Here is an 18203-nt window from a genome sequence, read left to right as displayed (position 1 = left end):
TTCTTCTGCTATCCTTATGATTTGTTGATAGAAATATTGTACCAGGACCAACATGGACCATGTCTCAGTAGTCATTTGTTTGTATTGTTTGTCTTTATCTTTTCGAAAAAATGTTGTGATGGACTGTCACACTTTAACTGCAGCACAATTTCTTTTTTTCTTGTCTGTCAGATCACCACGGTGCCTCTCCTCTGGCCAGTCCCATGTCCCCTCACTCTCTCTCATCTAACCCCTCATCACGTGACTCCTCACCCAGCCGAGACCTGTCCCCAGCTGTGTCCAGTGTCAAACCCGCCATAGTCATCCACCGAGCTGGCAAGAAATACGGTTTCACCCTGCGTGCCATCAGGGTTTACATGGGAGACACAGACATTTATACTGTGCACCACATGGTCTGGGTGAGTATGGCAGATTCTGTTATTCTTCATGATGCAGTCAGACTGCACCAATTTGTGGTTTTGAGTAGGGATGCAAACAATACCATTTTTTCAGAACCGATCCGATACAGAAAATTCTGAGTATCTGCCGATACCAATCCAGTCCGATACCAGCACAGTTTTTTTTAATTCAATGTAGAATTTCTATACTTCACTGTTTTGACCTGATCATCACTCTTTTGTGTTAAACACAATCCGCTACATATAGACAACTAAATTTGAATGAAAAATAACAAATGAAAAAATATATAATCATAATCGATGACAAAAAATACTATTATAAACTAGGTTAGTGGATAATTCAGCAGCAAAATATACTCTAGAAAAATCACGGGGCACAATAATTTTATAAAATCTGGTGAAATATTTTATTTACAAATAAAAGTGAATGTCTAAAATCTGGTAAAATGTTACATATTGCTCTTTGTATTGTTGTAAAATACATTCATGAAAAAACAAGTATATACATTTATATAGAAATCTAAAAGACGTTTCTTTTAAATATATAGCACAGTGATAAAGGCAGCAACATGTGACAGATAGGACAGAATAAGAAAGGCTATTAATAATCTTTGATTGCACAGAAAAGTATTATAAATCTGAAGGCGCCAATATAGAGCGGCACAGAGCGCTTATGCAATGTTAAATGTGTTTATAGCGCTCAATATTGGCCTTTTAATTATTATTATTATTATTATTATATTATTTTGGGTCATTTTTTCAGGCACCGGTACCATTTTAAAAGTACCGATTTAGCATCATAAAAACCCCAAACGATACTCAACGCTAGTTTTGAGTGCTCTAACATATTGCTTTGCAGCACGTAGAGGCTGGGGGACCTGCTCATGAGGCTGGACTGAGAGAGGGAGATCTCATCACACATGTTAATGGAGAGCCTGTCCATGGACTTGTGCATACAGAAGTTGTAGAGCTCATTCTCAAGGTAAATTGGCAGCCCTAATCTGATGAACATTGTTGCTTTAAAAATTATTGATTTTCAGATTAATTTCTTTTTATGTTGCAGAGTGGCAGTAAGGTGTCCATTTCTGCAACGCCCTTTGAGAATACATCAATTAAAGTTGGCCCTGCGCGCAAAACCAGCCACAAGTCCAAAATGGCCCGGCGCAACAAAAGAACCAAAACCAGAGAAGGACAAGATAGGTGAAGTCTAATGTTTACCATCAAATCCAAATACTTAAGTCACACAAAGTTCTTCCCATTTCAGTTCCTCAGACTTACATTTGCTGTCCCATTTACGGTTTGTATATACTTGTATATCCACTACAGTAAGAAGAGAAACTCCCTGTTTCGTAAGATCACCAAGCAGGCGACCCTTCTCCACACCAGTCGTAGCCTGTCCTCTCTGAACCGCTCAGTCTCATCAGGTGAAAGTGTCCCAGGGTCTCCCACGCACATGTCCCCTCATTCACCCACACAGGGCTGTCGTTCCACACCCGACTCTGCCCACTCAGGTGAAGCTCCATACAAACTAATGCCAATATGATTTTGATGCACATAATGTCATGTCAAATCATGTTCTCATTTCATTTAACGTTGTCATCAACAATCAAAATTGTAATTAGTTCCCCATTATGAAATCAATATCCCATCTTAAATAATTTAATTCATCTTTGTATTTCTTTTAAAACGTTTAATCTTTAACCTTAAACTTTCTCTTTCTCTAAAGCAGTTGGTGGGAACTCATCCCAAAGTAGCTCACCTAGCTCCAGTGTGCCAAACTCTCCTGCCAGTTCTGGTCAGATCAGACCCAGCTCCTTGCATGGTCTGGCTCCCAAACTACAGCGCCAATACCGCTCCCCCCGCCGGAAGTCAGCAGGCAATATCCCTTTATCCCCTCTGGCTCGTACACCATCTCCCACCCCTCAGAGCACCTCCCCACAACGTTCTCCTTCACCCCTGCCAAGTCACTCACTCATCACTTCTTCAATAGGCCAGTCTTTCCCTGTCAAACTCCACTCTTCACCTCCATTAGTAAGACAGATATCCCGCCCAAAGAGTGCAGACCCTCCTCGCTCTCCTCTGCTCAAACGTGTCCAATCAGCTGAGAAGCTTGCAGCCTCTCTTTCTTCTTCATCCTCCTCTCCTTCTCCATCCTCTGCTGCTGATAAAAAGCTGCCAGTTGGCGCCAGCCGCAAACACAGTCTTGATACCTCGCATTCAGATTTTAAAAAAGAGATGCTACAGCGAGACCCCAGTCTACAGAGCCTGCAGGAGTCAGCCAGTGAGACTCTAATGGGAGGAAGAGTATCTCCAGCAGAAAAGGGCAGCCTGCAGAAAAGTTCAGTTCGTAAACTGGGCAGGCAAGAAGGTCCTGAGTCTGGAACTGGAACTCTGGGACTTGTTCCTGGGAAAAGTAAACTGAAAGACAAGCTGTCTGCCATACGCCAGGATCGTGCTGAGCGTCGCGAGTCTCTTCAAAAGCAGGATGCCATCCACGAGGTGGACTCCTCAGAGGATGAGACAGACGAAGGGTCAGAAGATAGCCAAGATGGACGTAGGACAAGCTATGTTCCTCCAAGCCATGTCTTGAGGCCTACTACTGTAATGGCCTCTCCCCATACCATCAGGATGGGACCAGCAGCTCCACCAACACTGGGACTGTTGCCCTCAATGGTTGCACCACCAGGCTTACCTCAGCCCAGCATAGGACAGCAGATACAAAGCCAAAGTACCACTCAATCTCAGACACAAACTTCAGCCTCACTGTCAATGCAAGGTACAGCCAAGCCCCCAGAACAGAATCCTACAACCTCTATTGTGGCCCAAGGCTCCAGTTCAACACTAGCTGAAGAGTCAAAAAAGGAAGAGTCAATGGCACAGGACTCTCAGTTCATTGTTAAGCCTTCTCCACCTCAACCCAGCCCTTTATCCAGCACCTTTTCCACCCATGGTAGCGCCTTTACCTCTGTTGGCAAAGACCCATTTGTCAAACCCGCCACACCTCCACTGGATCCCCGGAGGACCCCCAAAACTTCTGAGCCCAGGTCCAAAACCAGTGGTAAAATGGATCCCAGCACTGCTTCTGGAGTGACCAGGGATATCCCTGTTGCTACCACACCAACTGGAGGCATCACCAAGGAAATGAAGGAGGCTGACAATCGTAGACAGGCTGCAGCTGCCGCTGCTGCTACTGCTGCTGCTGCAGCCTCTCCATCCACTCCCTCTGAGAGTGGAATGGACAAAGTCGTGTCTCAACTGGCCACTGTGGCTAAGAGTGTGCTTGGCCCTGTCAAACTCAACATCCCAGGTACTAAAGAGGCCTCGGAGCGGACAAAGGACCAGCGTCCCCAGACAGATCCCACCCACCCAAAGATAAAAGAATGTCGTCTGGAGCGTCCTGATTCCCTTGACCGCTTGAGCACATCTGCTGCTTCCGGCTCCCAGTCTCCATGGCTGACTGAATCTCCCTCTAAACAAACATCATCCAAATCTGAGCCAGCCTCAACTTCTCAGAGATCTTTAGAGGCCCCGGGGACCTCCAAAAGGCCAACTCCTCCAAACTCCCAAGCTGGGGAAGAACATCAGGATAGACCAGGGACTCCGAGAAGTGGCACCGCACCAAGGCCTAGGTCTGAAGCACAATCTCAGGCCCAAGCAAAGCCTAGTTCCACTACTTCACGAGACAAATCCAACAAGACAACGTAGCAATCTTGCAGAAAGACCCATTTTCTCCAGCTTTAATTTAGCTTGCCTATGACAGACAAATACACATTATAACACAAAGCAGTTGTCCTGTTTAATTTCAATATCCGTGTGAAAAGACTGTGGAAAGAATAAGACAGAGGAAGAGATGGAGGTGTTTACAGATGATCTCAACAGCTTAATTTCAGAATGTTTTATGCTCTGCCATTTCATAATTGTTAGTTTTTCTTGTTCCTTGTTTTTGAGTATTTTTCTCAGCAGCTAGAAAACCTGGAAAATTGCTTGGGTCTGGGTCTTGAGAGACAGAAATCGTGTCCACTTACAGTATATTACCTCTTCATATTATCTTTATATTACTTAAAGAATCTTCTCTTGTAGTAGGTATAGTTGTGCCTTAAAGCAACACCTCAGCATTTCACTTGTATTTCTTTCTGCCTGTTCATCTTTGGAGGAAGACACATTGCAGCAATAAGAGTAGCGTATCCCGAGCAATTTCACAAACACAAAGTTGATTTCATCACACCTGTAGTATATAAAGAAAAACCAAACTGCGTTTTCTGTCTTTCTCACTTACACTTGTGTCAGCTTTCAATTGTGTCGGACAGCTGTGAGATGTATGTCGATGAAAATTCAACCTGAGATTTTCCCTTTGGCACAGCCATCACTAATGTTGTATATGGTAACTGAAATTTGGATGTTTAATGGGGGAGAATGATGGCCATTAATTGCATAAATTACCTCTTTACATGTCACCCAATGTTTCTAAAAGGAAATAAACATGTTTTTAGAAATTATTTGGAATTACTCTGTATAATAAATCATGTGATCTTTGGCCATCATTCAGATCTCAGTAAAGTTGGCAAGCTACATTTTAGCTAAAGACATTACTTGTAACTTGCACATCATGTCTAGATTTTGTTTGGTTTCGTCTTTGTTCAGAATTTCAAGCGGACCATTTTATTTCCTGATCATCAGCTTGCCTGTTTTATTTTCTCTAATTTTAATATCTGGACCAATTAGCTGTTGTCTCTGTATATTTGTTTGCTTTTTTGTTTTCTTATTTCAGCAGACTCTGGTGTGTGTGTGTGTGCGTGTGTGTGTGTACAAAAGCATGTTTGAGTGTTTGTTTGTGTGGGTTCTTATATAATGCATATTTAAAAAGTCTGTTATTTGTTGGTTTTATGCCCTAAACAATGGGAGTGCGTTTTTGACTGGTGTCCTATCTTTGCCATATCAGCTCTGTCTGATTCAGCCCTTTGTCATATACCAGGCAAAGATGTATTTGCACAAACCCTTTTTAATTTTGTGTGTCAATAATATGAAAACCAATAAATACAATATCCAGTTAGATTCCAGTTGGGGTCTTGAGGGGTTTGACCAGTAAGTGAGACTGTGGTACGTTGTCAAATTATCTTGACATAATTTGTTAACACTCTAATGTATTTAAAGGTTAACCTGTGGAACTTTGATGTTTTAACCACATTTTACATTTATAATCAAAACCAGTTGTCTGTATTGTGTTTCCACTCAGTTTACCACTCCATTTTTTTTTCTTAATGTTCAACACTTGCCCCTAGTTTAAAAGGTCTAGTTGCTAAGAGCAAGTCAATCCTTAAAGTAAAGGCTCTTTCCATCACACTCCTGCCCTCCATTTGACCTTGCTGACTTTGAAAATGGTCAAAAAAAGTATTTTTAGTTGATCTATATAACTGATTGTGATTGAGTCACATGATGATGGTATGTACAGTTACGCTATAACCTTATTCATGTTTTGTCCATATAAAATGTGAATAGATGTCTTGCACACTTATGCTTCGTTAAGGAATGGAGCTGTTGATCGCACTGTAGCCTGAAGCTTAATTCCTGACGAACCTAATTAACCTGGGCACCATGATCAGTGAAAAATGCACTTGTGGTGAGAATGGCATTTGGATGAAGTTGAAAATGAATCTGTGGGCAGTCAGGTTTATTAGAGTGTTTGACCTGTTGGGTCTAGAGAGCATTGATCAATCCTACATGCTAGTGGTCAAGGCGTAATTACACAGTTAAGAACAACGCTTCACCATTATGTCCAAAAGTGATGATCTACAACTGAATCCCACTCCAGTTATCATTCTCAAACCCAAACTTGAATCTCCATTTAAACTAAATTGGGAGGGCTTATAGAAACTGCCCTTAAATGTTTACATGTGTTTTGAGAGATCATTTGTAAACAGCACATTAGTACATCATGTCTAAATAATGTCATACGTGTAGTGCAAGTGCTCAGGCACATTTTGTAGCTTTGATGATGGCAGACCACTAATGATTTCCTTTCTGGCTGCTTTGCATTTGAGATTTTACAGGGTGTAAAGACATTAAGAAAATTGTTGCATTCACTTGATTAGCCTGGTATTTAGTTTTTCACTAATTTTTTACACATAGTCTCTGAAGACCTGCTTCACATTCTACCCTTTGTGCTCTTAACAAAAAAGGAAAACCGTGTGTAAATGTTAAATTCATCTCTGCTACCTTTTTGTGAGCTGCCTTGGGCTGTAAAAGTGAACGCTAACTGCCTTCTCATGTACGTGATAGGGATGATGATGATGGTTGGGCCATTTGTTGAGGTGAAGTCTGGTTTCAGAAAGCCTGCGGTGGTCATCCATCAATGTCCCGCAGCCACATGCCACCATGCATGCACTAGTGAAATGTAATCTCACACACCATCTAGAGCAAATTTAGCCGCCACCTCTCACCTGTGTTATAGCTTGGCTCTTTATGATCAAAAAAAAAAAAAAAAACCTTTGGGGCACACATACATGCACTACTTACATCTGCCTACCATAAAAGCGCATATAAACTCTGTCCAACCACTGCCCTCCTAATGTCTGTGTGTTGGTGTTTGACCCAAATGGCAGCACAGATGAGATGGTTTACTTTTATGTAAATATTTTTAGGCCTGTAGTTCTGAGTGTCTTTAATATGAAAAGAATTGAAGTTATTTGGTGTGCATTGGCCACTGCCTTAGACATGACACATTGATGGAATGGGACAATGACTAGATATACTGTGTGTATTTTAAGACCTGACATTCAGTAACATGGGAGTCAATGGTGATGCAGTGGTGTTATGGATTTAGGGCACTGTCCATGTGTCTGTCATGCTTTGTCCAAGACTAAATGAGACAATGTGGTTGTACAGACACAAGTGAAAAGAAATGGGCAAGGAAAAAAAATCTGCTAGAGTTAAACCAGTGCAATATCTTACAATTTTCTATTGTGGTAAGACGCATGTTTGTTGTTAATCCTACCTTATGAATAATAAAGATTTTTTTTTAAGTAACTCAGCAAGTGTCTTGTATTTATTCATGTGAGACATTAAGTTGGATCTATCAAACAGATGTTGCTAACAGCAAATTAATAATAGTGTTGCATTCAACAATGTTTTTCATCTGGAGTGGAATTGCAAAAAATTTTCAAGCAAGTTTAAAACATGCCTATCTACCATTGCTTGGACAAACAGCACTACAGTACTGAATATCAAATGTATAATACTTATCTGCAGAAGTGAAACTGTAAAACAAGAAAAATAGAAAAGTATATTCTTGTATTTGGAGTACAGATGAAAAAGTAGTTGGTCTCTCTAAAGCTCTGTTAAACACTTCACTTGGACGTTCTGTAATTAAAAAAAAAAAAAGTTAGTGACATTTTCTATGATGCAGTTAAATCTGTTTAATGTTGCATATGAAGCTAGTTTTAAATGAAGAAGAGTGTTGAAAAATTCAGCTCATTTCACCTTATTTAAGGCATGTTAAATGGATCACTAATGGACAGTTATTTTGGTATTTGCTCACCCACCTGTCACAAGCTTTGCCTTAATGAATCCAGAAGACAAGTCGGCACAAGACATAAACACCATGTTAATAGGCATAGCATGCCAATGCTAGGCATTGACAAGACAAAGTAATGAAGTCCATTAGATTCTGGTGAGTGTGTGTTTTCTCATGGCTCTCAGATGGGCTGAGTGTATGTTCGAGAGCTGTTATGCCCTGAGGGCAAAGACAAAGGGGTTAAAGGTTAGCTGGCTTGCTTAAAAGGCGCCCACCATAGTGGATAATTGGACTCTGTCTTGCCTTCATTCACTAGTTTCCCATCAGCAGGCCTATATAAGAAAGTATACATTGTGAAAATGTGCACACTTAAACCTGCTCCACAGACCCCCCTGCCCCCAGCTTACCATCTCCCCACGGCACGCAAACCACTAGAGAATGAAGATGCTCCAATGACCCAATGTGTCTCTTCCTCTCGGCCCACCCCCCACTGACAGGAAGCTGGTGCCACTGATGGATTGCTGGCTGAGTCTGTCTCTGACACCCGCTCTACACGACCGGGTAAATTCATTCCATTCCTGCCTCTCTCTACACTGCCGCCCATCCCAGCATCCACTGCCTGACAGCCAGCCTAATGGGGGGACCAGGCCAAATGGATTTCAGTAGAAAAGCGAAGGGGGGCAGGGCCTCAGGGGGGCAATAATTCTCCCCTATTTCAGAATTTATTTTCCCCAATCCTCTCACTTTTTTTCACTTCCAAGTTTTCTCGAAGAAATGTAAAGGAAGGAAAGGTTTCACTGCCTATTGATTCAGTTTAAATGTGACAAGTCTGCATGCAGGTACATGAATCATTGTATCTTATTTACGAGCATGAGCCACATGTTGAACGTTAACCTTCCAAACTGACTCGGGTGCACTAGATAATAGGATACATAATAAATGCTTTCATCAGTTTGATCTGATATTAGATGTTAGCAATTAGTTTTTATAGTATGGCATAGAAGAATGGCAGGTGGAAGCTGCATTATAGGCTAATTGCTCTCTGTGGTACCACGTGCCACGTTTAATGAGCCTTATTCTGTGTGATGAATGTGCACACACACCCATAACCTGTACAGTGAGCAGACTTGATGTTGCCTGCCAGGCATATAGTGTGAAAGTTCAGTTGCTGAGAGCAATAAATTAGCCCATGGAGAAGAGAAACAGAGTGGGGTATTGGGATTTCAGCTCGCCTAATACTAAGTGCCAAGGAAATGGCGAAAGAGAGGATCTGAAAGCCTGTGGATTCTGATAGCAGTAAAGAAACTGTGAGTGTGGCTGGTGGGTCATTAGGGAGGCCTGAACCTGATAGAAACTGAGCAGGCTATACTGCAGCTTGTGAACATGAATGATTCAATAGTTAATTTTAATAGAATTTTATATGATACTAAATTATTTAAATAATGACATAGAATTCATTGTGAAATTCAGTCTCAGAATTTCTGTGAATTTCATGGAGATTGGAGGATGATAGCAAGTAATTTACAAAATACTATATATATATATATATATATATATATATATACAGTATTGTTCAAAATAATAGCAGTACAATGTGACTAACCAGAATAATCAAGGTTTTTCGTATATTTTTTTATTGCTACGTGGCAAACAAGTTACCAGTAGGTTCAGTAGATTCTCAGAAAACAAATGAGACCCAGCATTCATGATATGCACACTCTTAAGGCTGTGCAATTGGGCAATTAGTTGAATTAGTTGAAAGGGGTGTGTTCAAAAAAATAGCAGTGTGGCATTCAATCACTGAGGTCATCAATTTTGTGAAGAAACAGGTGTGAATCAGGTGGCCCCTATTTAAGGATGAAGCCAACACTTGTTGAACATGCATTTGAAAGCTGAGGAAAATGGGTCATTCAAGACATTGTTCAGAAGAACAGCGTACTTTGATTAAAAAGTTGATTAGAGAGGGGAAAACCTATAAAGAGGTGCAAAAAATGATAGGCTGTTCAGCTAAAATGATCTCCAATGCCTTAAAATGGAGAGCAAAACCAGAGAGACGTGGAAGAAAACGGAAGACAACCATCAAAATGGATAGAAGAATAACCAGAATGGCAAAGGCTCAGCCAATGATCATCTCCAGGATGATCAAAGACAGTCTGGAGTTACCTGTATGTACTGTGACAGTTAGAAGGACGTCTGTGTGAAGCTAATCTATTTTCAAGAATCCCCCGCAAAGTCCCTCTGTTTAAAAAAAAGGCATGTGCAGAAGAGGTTACAATTTGCCAAAGAACACATCAACTGGCCTAAAGAGAAATGGAGGAACATTTTGTGGACTGATGAGAGTAAAATTGTTCTTCTTGGGTCCAAGGGCCACAGGCAGTTTGTGAGACGACCCCCAAACTCTGAATTCAAGCCACAGTACACAGTGAAGACAGTGAAGCATGGAGGTGCAAGCATCATGATATGGGCATGTTTCTCCTACTATGGTGTTGGGCCTATTTATCACATACCAGGGATCATGGATAAGTTTGCATATGTTAAAATACTTGAAGAGGTGATGTTGCCCTATGCTGAAGAGGACATGCCCTTGAAATGGTTGTTTCAACAAGACAATGACCCAAAACACACTAGTAAACGGGCAAAGTCTTGGTTCCAAACCAGCAAAATTAATGTTATGGAGTGGCCAGCCCAATCTCCAGACCTTAATCCAATTGAGAACTTGTGGGGGTGATATCAAAAATGCTGTTTCTGAAGCAAAACCAAGAAATGTGAATGAATTGTGGAATGTTGTTAAAGAATCATGGAGTGGAATAACAGCTGAGAGGTGCAACAAGTTGGTTGACTCCATGCCACACAGATGTCAAGCAGTTTTAAAAAAACTGTGGTCATACAACTAAATATTAGTTTAGTGATTCACAGGATTGCTAAATCCCAGAAAAAAAAAAAATGTTTGTACAAAATAGTTTTGAGTTTGTACAGTCAAAGGTAGACACTGCTATTTTTTTGAACACACCCCTTTCAACTAATTGCCCAATTACACAGCCTTAAGAGCGTGCATATCATGAATGCTGGGTCTTGTTTGTTTTCTGAGAATCTACTGAACCTACTGGTAACTTGTCTGCCACGTAGCAATAAAAAATATACTAAAAACCTTGATTATTCTGGTTAGTCACATTGTACTGCTATTATTTTGAACAATACTGTATATATATATATATATATATATATATATATATAGGAAAATCAGGTTATAATCAGGTGATACACAGCGGTTGTATGTGTATACAATTTCTACGGTGCCAATCAAGGTAACTCCGCCCACATGTGAATTTCATTGGAGGGAAGTACAGCAGCCTACCGCACATTTTGTTTATTATCAAATATGGATCGATAAGGAAATTGTGTTGAAATACGGATTTGAGTAAGCTAAATTATTTTATTATGTTATAAAGTATTCACGAAAAGATACATGAAAGAGACATGAAACTAGAACAGCTAGGAAATCTCTGGTCTAATCGATGGTCAGTTAAGGCGCGGAAATTTCGCAGACAAAAAGAAAGTCTATTGCTTACTCAGAGGTCACTTCCAAACTAAGCAGCCTATTATTCAAATTATACAAAACGTAAATAATAACGCGCAAATACGTGTGAGAATATTTTCGCCTGATTCGAAATTCCAGATTGCTCTGATTTTGTAAATATGTAACATTACCGCACACTTGCACGCAGCGTCATATTTGACAGCATGCCAGCCTTCCGCGATCAGTCAGATTGTTGCAAAGAATCAATTATTGCAAAAAAATAAATAAAAATAAATAGTTATGAAGTTTAAGTCAACTTTAGGTGACCTTTCTGGACTGGTATTGTATAGAAAAACTTTTTTTTTTTTTTTGCTGTATCTTTCTCTGTTGAACTGCTGTGCAGATACGATAATCTTTATGAAATGGTTTGATTTTTCTCTCATGTTGTTTGAATAAATACTTGTGGTTAAATCTCAAAACTCTCCCTCAGTAGGGGTTAATAATGACAGATGGGAGAGTTGGGTCTATATGAGGGTCTGGCCACTGGGGTCTCCATCACTGTCACTCTGATTGATTGGGACATCAGCCAAGATAAAAGATCCTGTCTTCCCTGCACGAGAGCCCAGCTCCCTGGGGAAAGGTGAGAGAGGAACCCCTCCAAAACATACACACCTGCATGTACATATGCTCAAACACACCTGCAGGTGGTCTCCCTGCTCCCTTTCTTTTCTCAAGCCCCAGAAACACAGATGTTCCTGCTCTTATATCTCTTGAGATTCGGTGTGGCCTCTAACACTCAACTGATGCGTCCTTTATTTTCTCTCTCTGTTATTTTCTCCTCTCTCTGGTCACACCATCTTCTACATTACAGTGCTGATAGAACATTAAATTTTAATAGCAGAGAATCAACAGTATTCGTGTGTTTGCCCCAAGACTCTGCAGTCTTGATATTATTAATAATTCATCAAGGTTCTGTGTTTTTGAAAATTCCATCTGGCTGCCTATCTATAATGAAGGTCTAAGTTCAGAATTCAGCACTGAAAAAGAAAGTTTAAGTTCTTGTTCTTTCTCTATCCATCCATCTATATGTGAAAACATCATGTAGCCTAACCTGTAAATATATAAACACCAAGAGTGAAGCCAAGACTACAGGTTGCACATTGCATTGCTGCTTGTACAAATATTTGTCATCTTTTTTTTTTAGTGCTTTGGTTGTGTTAGACTGAACACAGTTCAGGACTAAGACACACCTGGGTGTCCTTTAGCAACAAAATATATCATCAACAAAGAATAAAAATCCCCTCTGCATTGTACTGATGGTTACATGGTTAAGCCATGGGAGGGCAGTATTTGATTGAGACATGTGCCGTACAAAGACAGACCTGGTATATTTTATTCAGTATCAGTTTCATTTGATTAATTCTCCAGTACGGCTGCTTTTTATTTAATTATTTTAAATGTAATTACCTTTGTTATTTGAACATTTATTATTATTGTTAGTATTAGAATTATTCTTAATTGTATAACAGCAATAACAAAAAAAAAATATTATTATTATTATTATTATTACTACCTGGCATTCTATCTATTATTCTACCATTCTATCTATTGTCTCTATCAATGTAAGTCATTGCTGCATGGAGCACAAAAAAAAAATAATAATAATAATAAATAAATAAAAAAGTTAATAAACTCATTAAATAACCCAGATTAATACTTAATGGAGATTTTTGCAGACGAATTATTATATTATTTAATTATTTTTGAGAAATAAATTATTATTCGTTAGATAAAGACAAGCAGTTAATAAGCAGGTTACAACAAATAAAAAATTGTTAAATGTTCAGTCAAAAAGTCTTCACACTTGTTGTATAATTGACATAGAGCAAAATGTAAATAAAAATTGAATTCAAACAGAATTAAAATAAAAGGCTGCACATTACAAGGTGTATAAGACTGTATCTGTCTGTCTCAGTGTCCCCCTGTGGTGAAAAGTGTAAGTGCAGATATGAGAACAAAGCCCCTGCACTCCAAGTGTCCACTATTCCCTTCTATATTCCCTTTCTTCATTACTTCATTTCTGTTATCCTCTAAAGATCGGAGAGATTTCAAGAATATTTAGGTAGAGCTTGTTTAAATGAGTTAAAACCACTGTACTGGTTTGTAATTGAAGCAGTGGTGCCTAGCTCATTACGTAATATATTGTAAAGATGTCAGGGAGAAGGAGTTTACTGGATAAATTCCCAACATGCTCTTACAGTTGAATGGAGTCCAAAGAACAGGCTTTTGCAGAAGAACTTAATAGGGTTAGGCAGCTGCTTTCTTAAGTGCTGGCCTCTTCAGACAACAGAGCGAAAAATTCAGCGAGTCAGAGAGTAAGTCAGGAGGGACAGATTAATTGATTTGTTCAAGGGAGGCAAATATTATCAAGACAGAGAATATACTTTTGCCCCGGGTGAAAAATGAAAGGGGCGATCAATATTTTTCCACAAACAGAGAAAAAGTTTTATGTGATTTTTCACATAGTTACACAACATATGAGCTGAGGTCTCTCTCTCTCTGTGTGTGTGTGTGTGTGTGTGTGTGTGTCGCAAAAAAAGAGAATTTTAAATTACAGTGAAACAGTGAAAGGACGTTTTACAGGAAGTTATGAAGTTTCTCAAGATTCAAACAGATTACACAGAATATTTGATTTGTTGCTCAAGCTCATGAGAGTTGTACAACTCTAAAAATACATAATTTCAGAAGAAAAAAAGGGGGGCTAAGCTTGGAGCTAGCCATTCTGTTGAAACTTGACTAAAAAAAAGCCAATTCTTATACATTAGCATTTTCAATGTGCCCTTATTCCTGCACTTTTTAATTTCTCATTTCAATCTTTTTCTGTTCTTTACTCTCGCAGTCCTACGGCTTTTATCATTCATTTGTCATAATCTCTCTTTTATGCCCCCAGTCTCTTTTCATTACCTCATCACTTTCCAGCTGTGAAGAATCTTCTAGGACACTAGTAACACATTTTGCCGTTATGGAAATCTCCCCTAGTCTTGCTCTTTTTAAATGTATTGACTGTAAAAGGATTATGACCTTATCCACTTACCCCTAACCAGCAGATGGCAGGGGAAAGGGTTCTACAGTAAGGATTCTGAACTATGTCCTATTTAAGTGGAAAAGCTGTGGTTCTAATCAGGTGTAACAGGCTACAGTATGGTATACAGTATGGCATATCCTGTGCCATGTCACAATTAAAGCACTGGGGACAATGCAATTAACCCTCCGGTGTTGTTTTTTCCAGCCTGTTTTGATCACGGACAAGACGAATGTGACTCTTAAATGAACAATACCAGAGTTTTTATTTTTATTTTATTTTATTTTATTTTATTTTTATTTTATTTTATTTTATTTTATTTTATGCATTGACTCCCATTCTTTCTTTATTTTTTATTTTTTTTTACAATTTGTTTTGTGTCCTATATCAAAAGCCAAAGCTAAAATAATAAATGAATATGGAAAGGACTGGGAGATTTATTTATTTACTTTTTTTAATCTGTGAAACTTTCTGCATGCAAAGTTTCGACGTGTGCTTCTCTGTCACTCCTTATACCAATGTTCTGTCCTCAAATGTCGCTTCACCGCACTGGCCTTGTGAATTAACCTTCCATCCTATATCCACTTAACATTCGTAGGTGGGTCAGAGAGGTTCGTCTGATCATCAAAGTGAATAAAGTTAGCTGAGTTAAATGGTTTAGGATTATCACTGTACAAACCCTTCTGATGCCGATCTGCTCCCCAGACCTTCATTGTGTTATTTAATTTAGACGTTATTTTTCCCTGATACAGTTATTGCCTAAAACTGTGCTATTTAATTGGCTGTTTGTGAGGTAAAAAATGCATTGCAGATCTGTGTTGTGGAAAGAAGGGAAAAACATTGCTAATACAGTACAACTAACATCAGACATACTTACAAGAAATAATTATTTAAGCATAATTATTAAGCAGAGTAAATAGTTGCCTGTCTAAAGTTGTATTTTATAAATATAAATACACTTTTAAAGGTTAGGAGCAAATGCCTCCCATGTTTTTGTTGTTAACAGTATTTTGAGCACAAAATCTTTCTCTTGATAGCAGCAGCCAAATTATGTATATTTGCCAATATGGACATGACATAACAAAAGTGTTAGGAAAAACTTTTAAATAAATGCAATTCTTCATTTAAGAAACCCTAGATGTCCATTATAAAATCCATGGTTATAAAATGGTCATAAATACACAGCATCAACATTATTTGCAGTGTGAGTGGTACAGAGTAATGGCATATAATCAGTGTATGTCCCTTAGTGTTTCACATGAGAGGTCTGGACTAAACATCTCCTCTCAGATCCCCTCTGTGATGACTGAATAATTACTCTAAAAGACCTCTAATTACCTCGGCCTCTCCGCACATATCCACACACCCTCCTCTGAGCCCGTCCCGCCACTCATCAGAATTCATGTCTTCGTGTCTTTGCCTCCCTCCATCGAACAAGATAGATCACCTCATCCAATGTGTCACTGATTCTAAAAAATTCAAATGCAGAAAAGGTGTTTTGATGAATGCGATGCTGAAAGTCATGCTGCCTAATTTTTCCAGTGAGCACTGGAAGGGTTAGAGATGCAAGTACCTCGACCCTCTTCAGAAGGCCATAAGAAATGAGCCTGTTAATTATTCATAGGTTCATATGTTATTCATATATGTAAATGTTTGTTCTGGACTAATAAAGGACTGTCCATAAATCAAAATGGCAAAGACTTGTGGGATTTATTGCTATTATTATTATTATTATTACTAAGGGACCCTGTAACAGTATATTATGGTGTGTTTTGTGCTGCGTGTGCATATGCGGTTGCGCGTCAAGCTGAGATTGTTTTAAATTGCAGTAGCTTTCGATCAGTAGTCAGCACACTGCAGTTACTTCTGGCAGACTTCTTAATGTGGTGTGTTACAGCATGGATTTTTCTTTGTATGTGTGATATGTTGTCAGTGTGTGTGCACGTACATATCTCATCAGGTTGTGAATTGTGATTGAAGCCTCCTCTCATCCATCACAGACTGAGGGTGGAAAGCCAGTCAGGGAAATTAAAAGCCATGAGCGCACTAAGCCAATCAATACACTCTTCCTGTCACAGCTTACAATCATCTTTCTTCATCTTTTCATATCTTTTTCTTTCTCGCCCTGCTCTGAGGTTTATCACTGTCTTGGCAATCATAATAATAGATTTTTTCCCTTTTATTTCCATCCTTTTTTAGAGGTGAAGTGACAGTATAGACAAAGGCTGTGGATTTATAACATAAAATAATTAGTCAGTAATTCCATTAGTCTGTCAATTTACCCCCTGTAACAAATCAACAGTCTTAAGGGATGGTTTTGTGATGTTCATTTTGAACACCCTCAGTATTGAAAGCAATGATATGAAGTGAAAAATACGAAACAATTACTGTGACAGGTACCAGTTGTTCTGAAAATAGGAGATATCGATGCAGAGGTTATTGTTTTGCAATAACATGATGAAAAATGACGTTTTTATCTGGTAGTGAGTTTAAATGGTCAACATCAAATGGTCTTAAATGCTTAAAAAAGAAAGTTTCCCCTCTAATATACATTAGGTCGCGTTAAACTAAAACTTTCTGTCATTGACGGAATTTTTTTAGCAGTGACGGAAAAAAATCTGAAGGCTATATTACAAATTATAACATCATATAATAAAATTAAATTAAATATTTGTCTAAAATATATATTATTTTGTACCTAATCCCAGTAGGTGACTAAAAAAGTGCCAGCGAGATGTTTTTCAGATCAGCTGTTTGAATGATCAAATCCGTTTTTATTGAATATGTAAATGTAAATATATTGGTTTATCTCTAAAGAGATGGGTCATTTCCATGGCAACCAAATCACTTACATCCAGGTGCATCCTAGCAACTGGTGGTGACCATCACAGCCTCTTTGTGAAAAGTAGACTTTGTTTCATAGTGGGGTGAATAATTATAAAACAAGATTTATAGATTACTGTATCATAAAGATTTAGTAAAGTTATGTATTCATTTAATAATATAGAATAATGTACACACTTAACATGATTTACAACTACATTTATTTGCCTGAGTGAAAAAAAAAAAATGAATTTTTTTTTTTTTTGTGTGTAGTGTAGTGGATTCTGTAATGCTAAACTTGTTGTGGTTGTTATTGTTTTGCTAAGTAAAGTTTTCTTTTCTTGTGTTGTGGAAATGTGATTAGCGGCAGCTTGTTTGTTGTTAGTTGTTTTTGGCAGAGAGGTATTGGCTGGCAATCTATTATTATTAAAAAATTGCACCATCTTGTACCATTACATTAATTGTTATTATAGATATAATGACTATTCCGAACTCTGAACAGGATTAAGCACTCAACTCTATTTGCAGTAGCTGCAGTGTGTAATTGGCCTTCCGGACAGTTATATAGTTTCTTGGCAATACTATTGTTTTGGTGACCTTTCCTTGATTAGTAGCTTAATTTGTATCCTTTATTGTTCAGGTTATATTGTTTGATGCCCCGTGGTTGTCAGCTGGTTCTAGACTGTAAGCCTGTTTATTGTAGATACTAGCTGTGAACAATCCTCTAACACACTTGCTGAAGTTATCCAAAGTGGAGAGGGATGGTTTTTCTTTCTGTTTATTTTTATTGCCTAAGGCTGACATCTCACTAGCCGACCAGAAACAACTCGATTTTGGTCAGGGTTGTCACACTGTCACTACCCCTTCTTTCTG

At 38.7% G+C, this 18203-nt stretch overlaps 1 protein-coding gene across 15 annotated transcripts in view; it reads left to right on the top strand.

Annotated features, from left to right (window-relative positions):
* LOC109058162 (microtubule-associated serine/threonine-protein kinase 2-like) overlaps positions 1-7421 on the top strand; it is a 132419-nt gene extending 124998 nt beyond the window's left edge. For 11 of the 15 annotated variants that reach the window (XM_042726028.1, XM_042726026.1, XM_042726025.1 and 8 more), the window contains 5 exons: positions 172-398; positions 1258-1380; positions 1462-1598; positions 1725-1909; positions 2125-7421. In XM_042726028.1, the coding sequence (XP_042581962.1) occupies positions 172-398; positions 1258-1380; positions 1462-1598; positions 1725-1909; positions 2125-4103 (2651 nt within the window). In that variant the 3' untranslated portion in view covers positions 4104-7421. The remainder of the gene's footprint in view (positions 1-171; positions 399-1257; positions 1381-1461; positions 1599-1724; positions 1910-2124) is intronic. The other 4 variants (XM_042726024.1, XM_042726032.1, XM_042726021.1 and 1 more) reach the window with 1 other exon arrangement.
* The last annotated feature ends 10782 nt before the right edge of the window (positions 7422-18203 follow it).

The sequence above is a fragment of the Cyprinus carpio genome, chromosome B6 (assembly GCF_018340385.1).
Source record: "Cyprinus carpio isolate SPL01 chromosome B6, ASM1834038v1, whole genome shotgun sequence".
Lineage (NCBI taxonomy): Eukaryota > Metazoa > Chordata > Actinopteri > Cypriniformes > Cyprinidae > Cyprinus > Cyprinus carpio.
The sequence above is the reverse complement of the archived record's forward strand: the minus strand, read 5'-3'. Positions and strand labels throughout refer to the sequence as shown.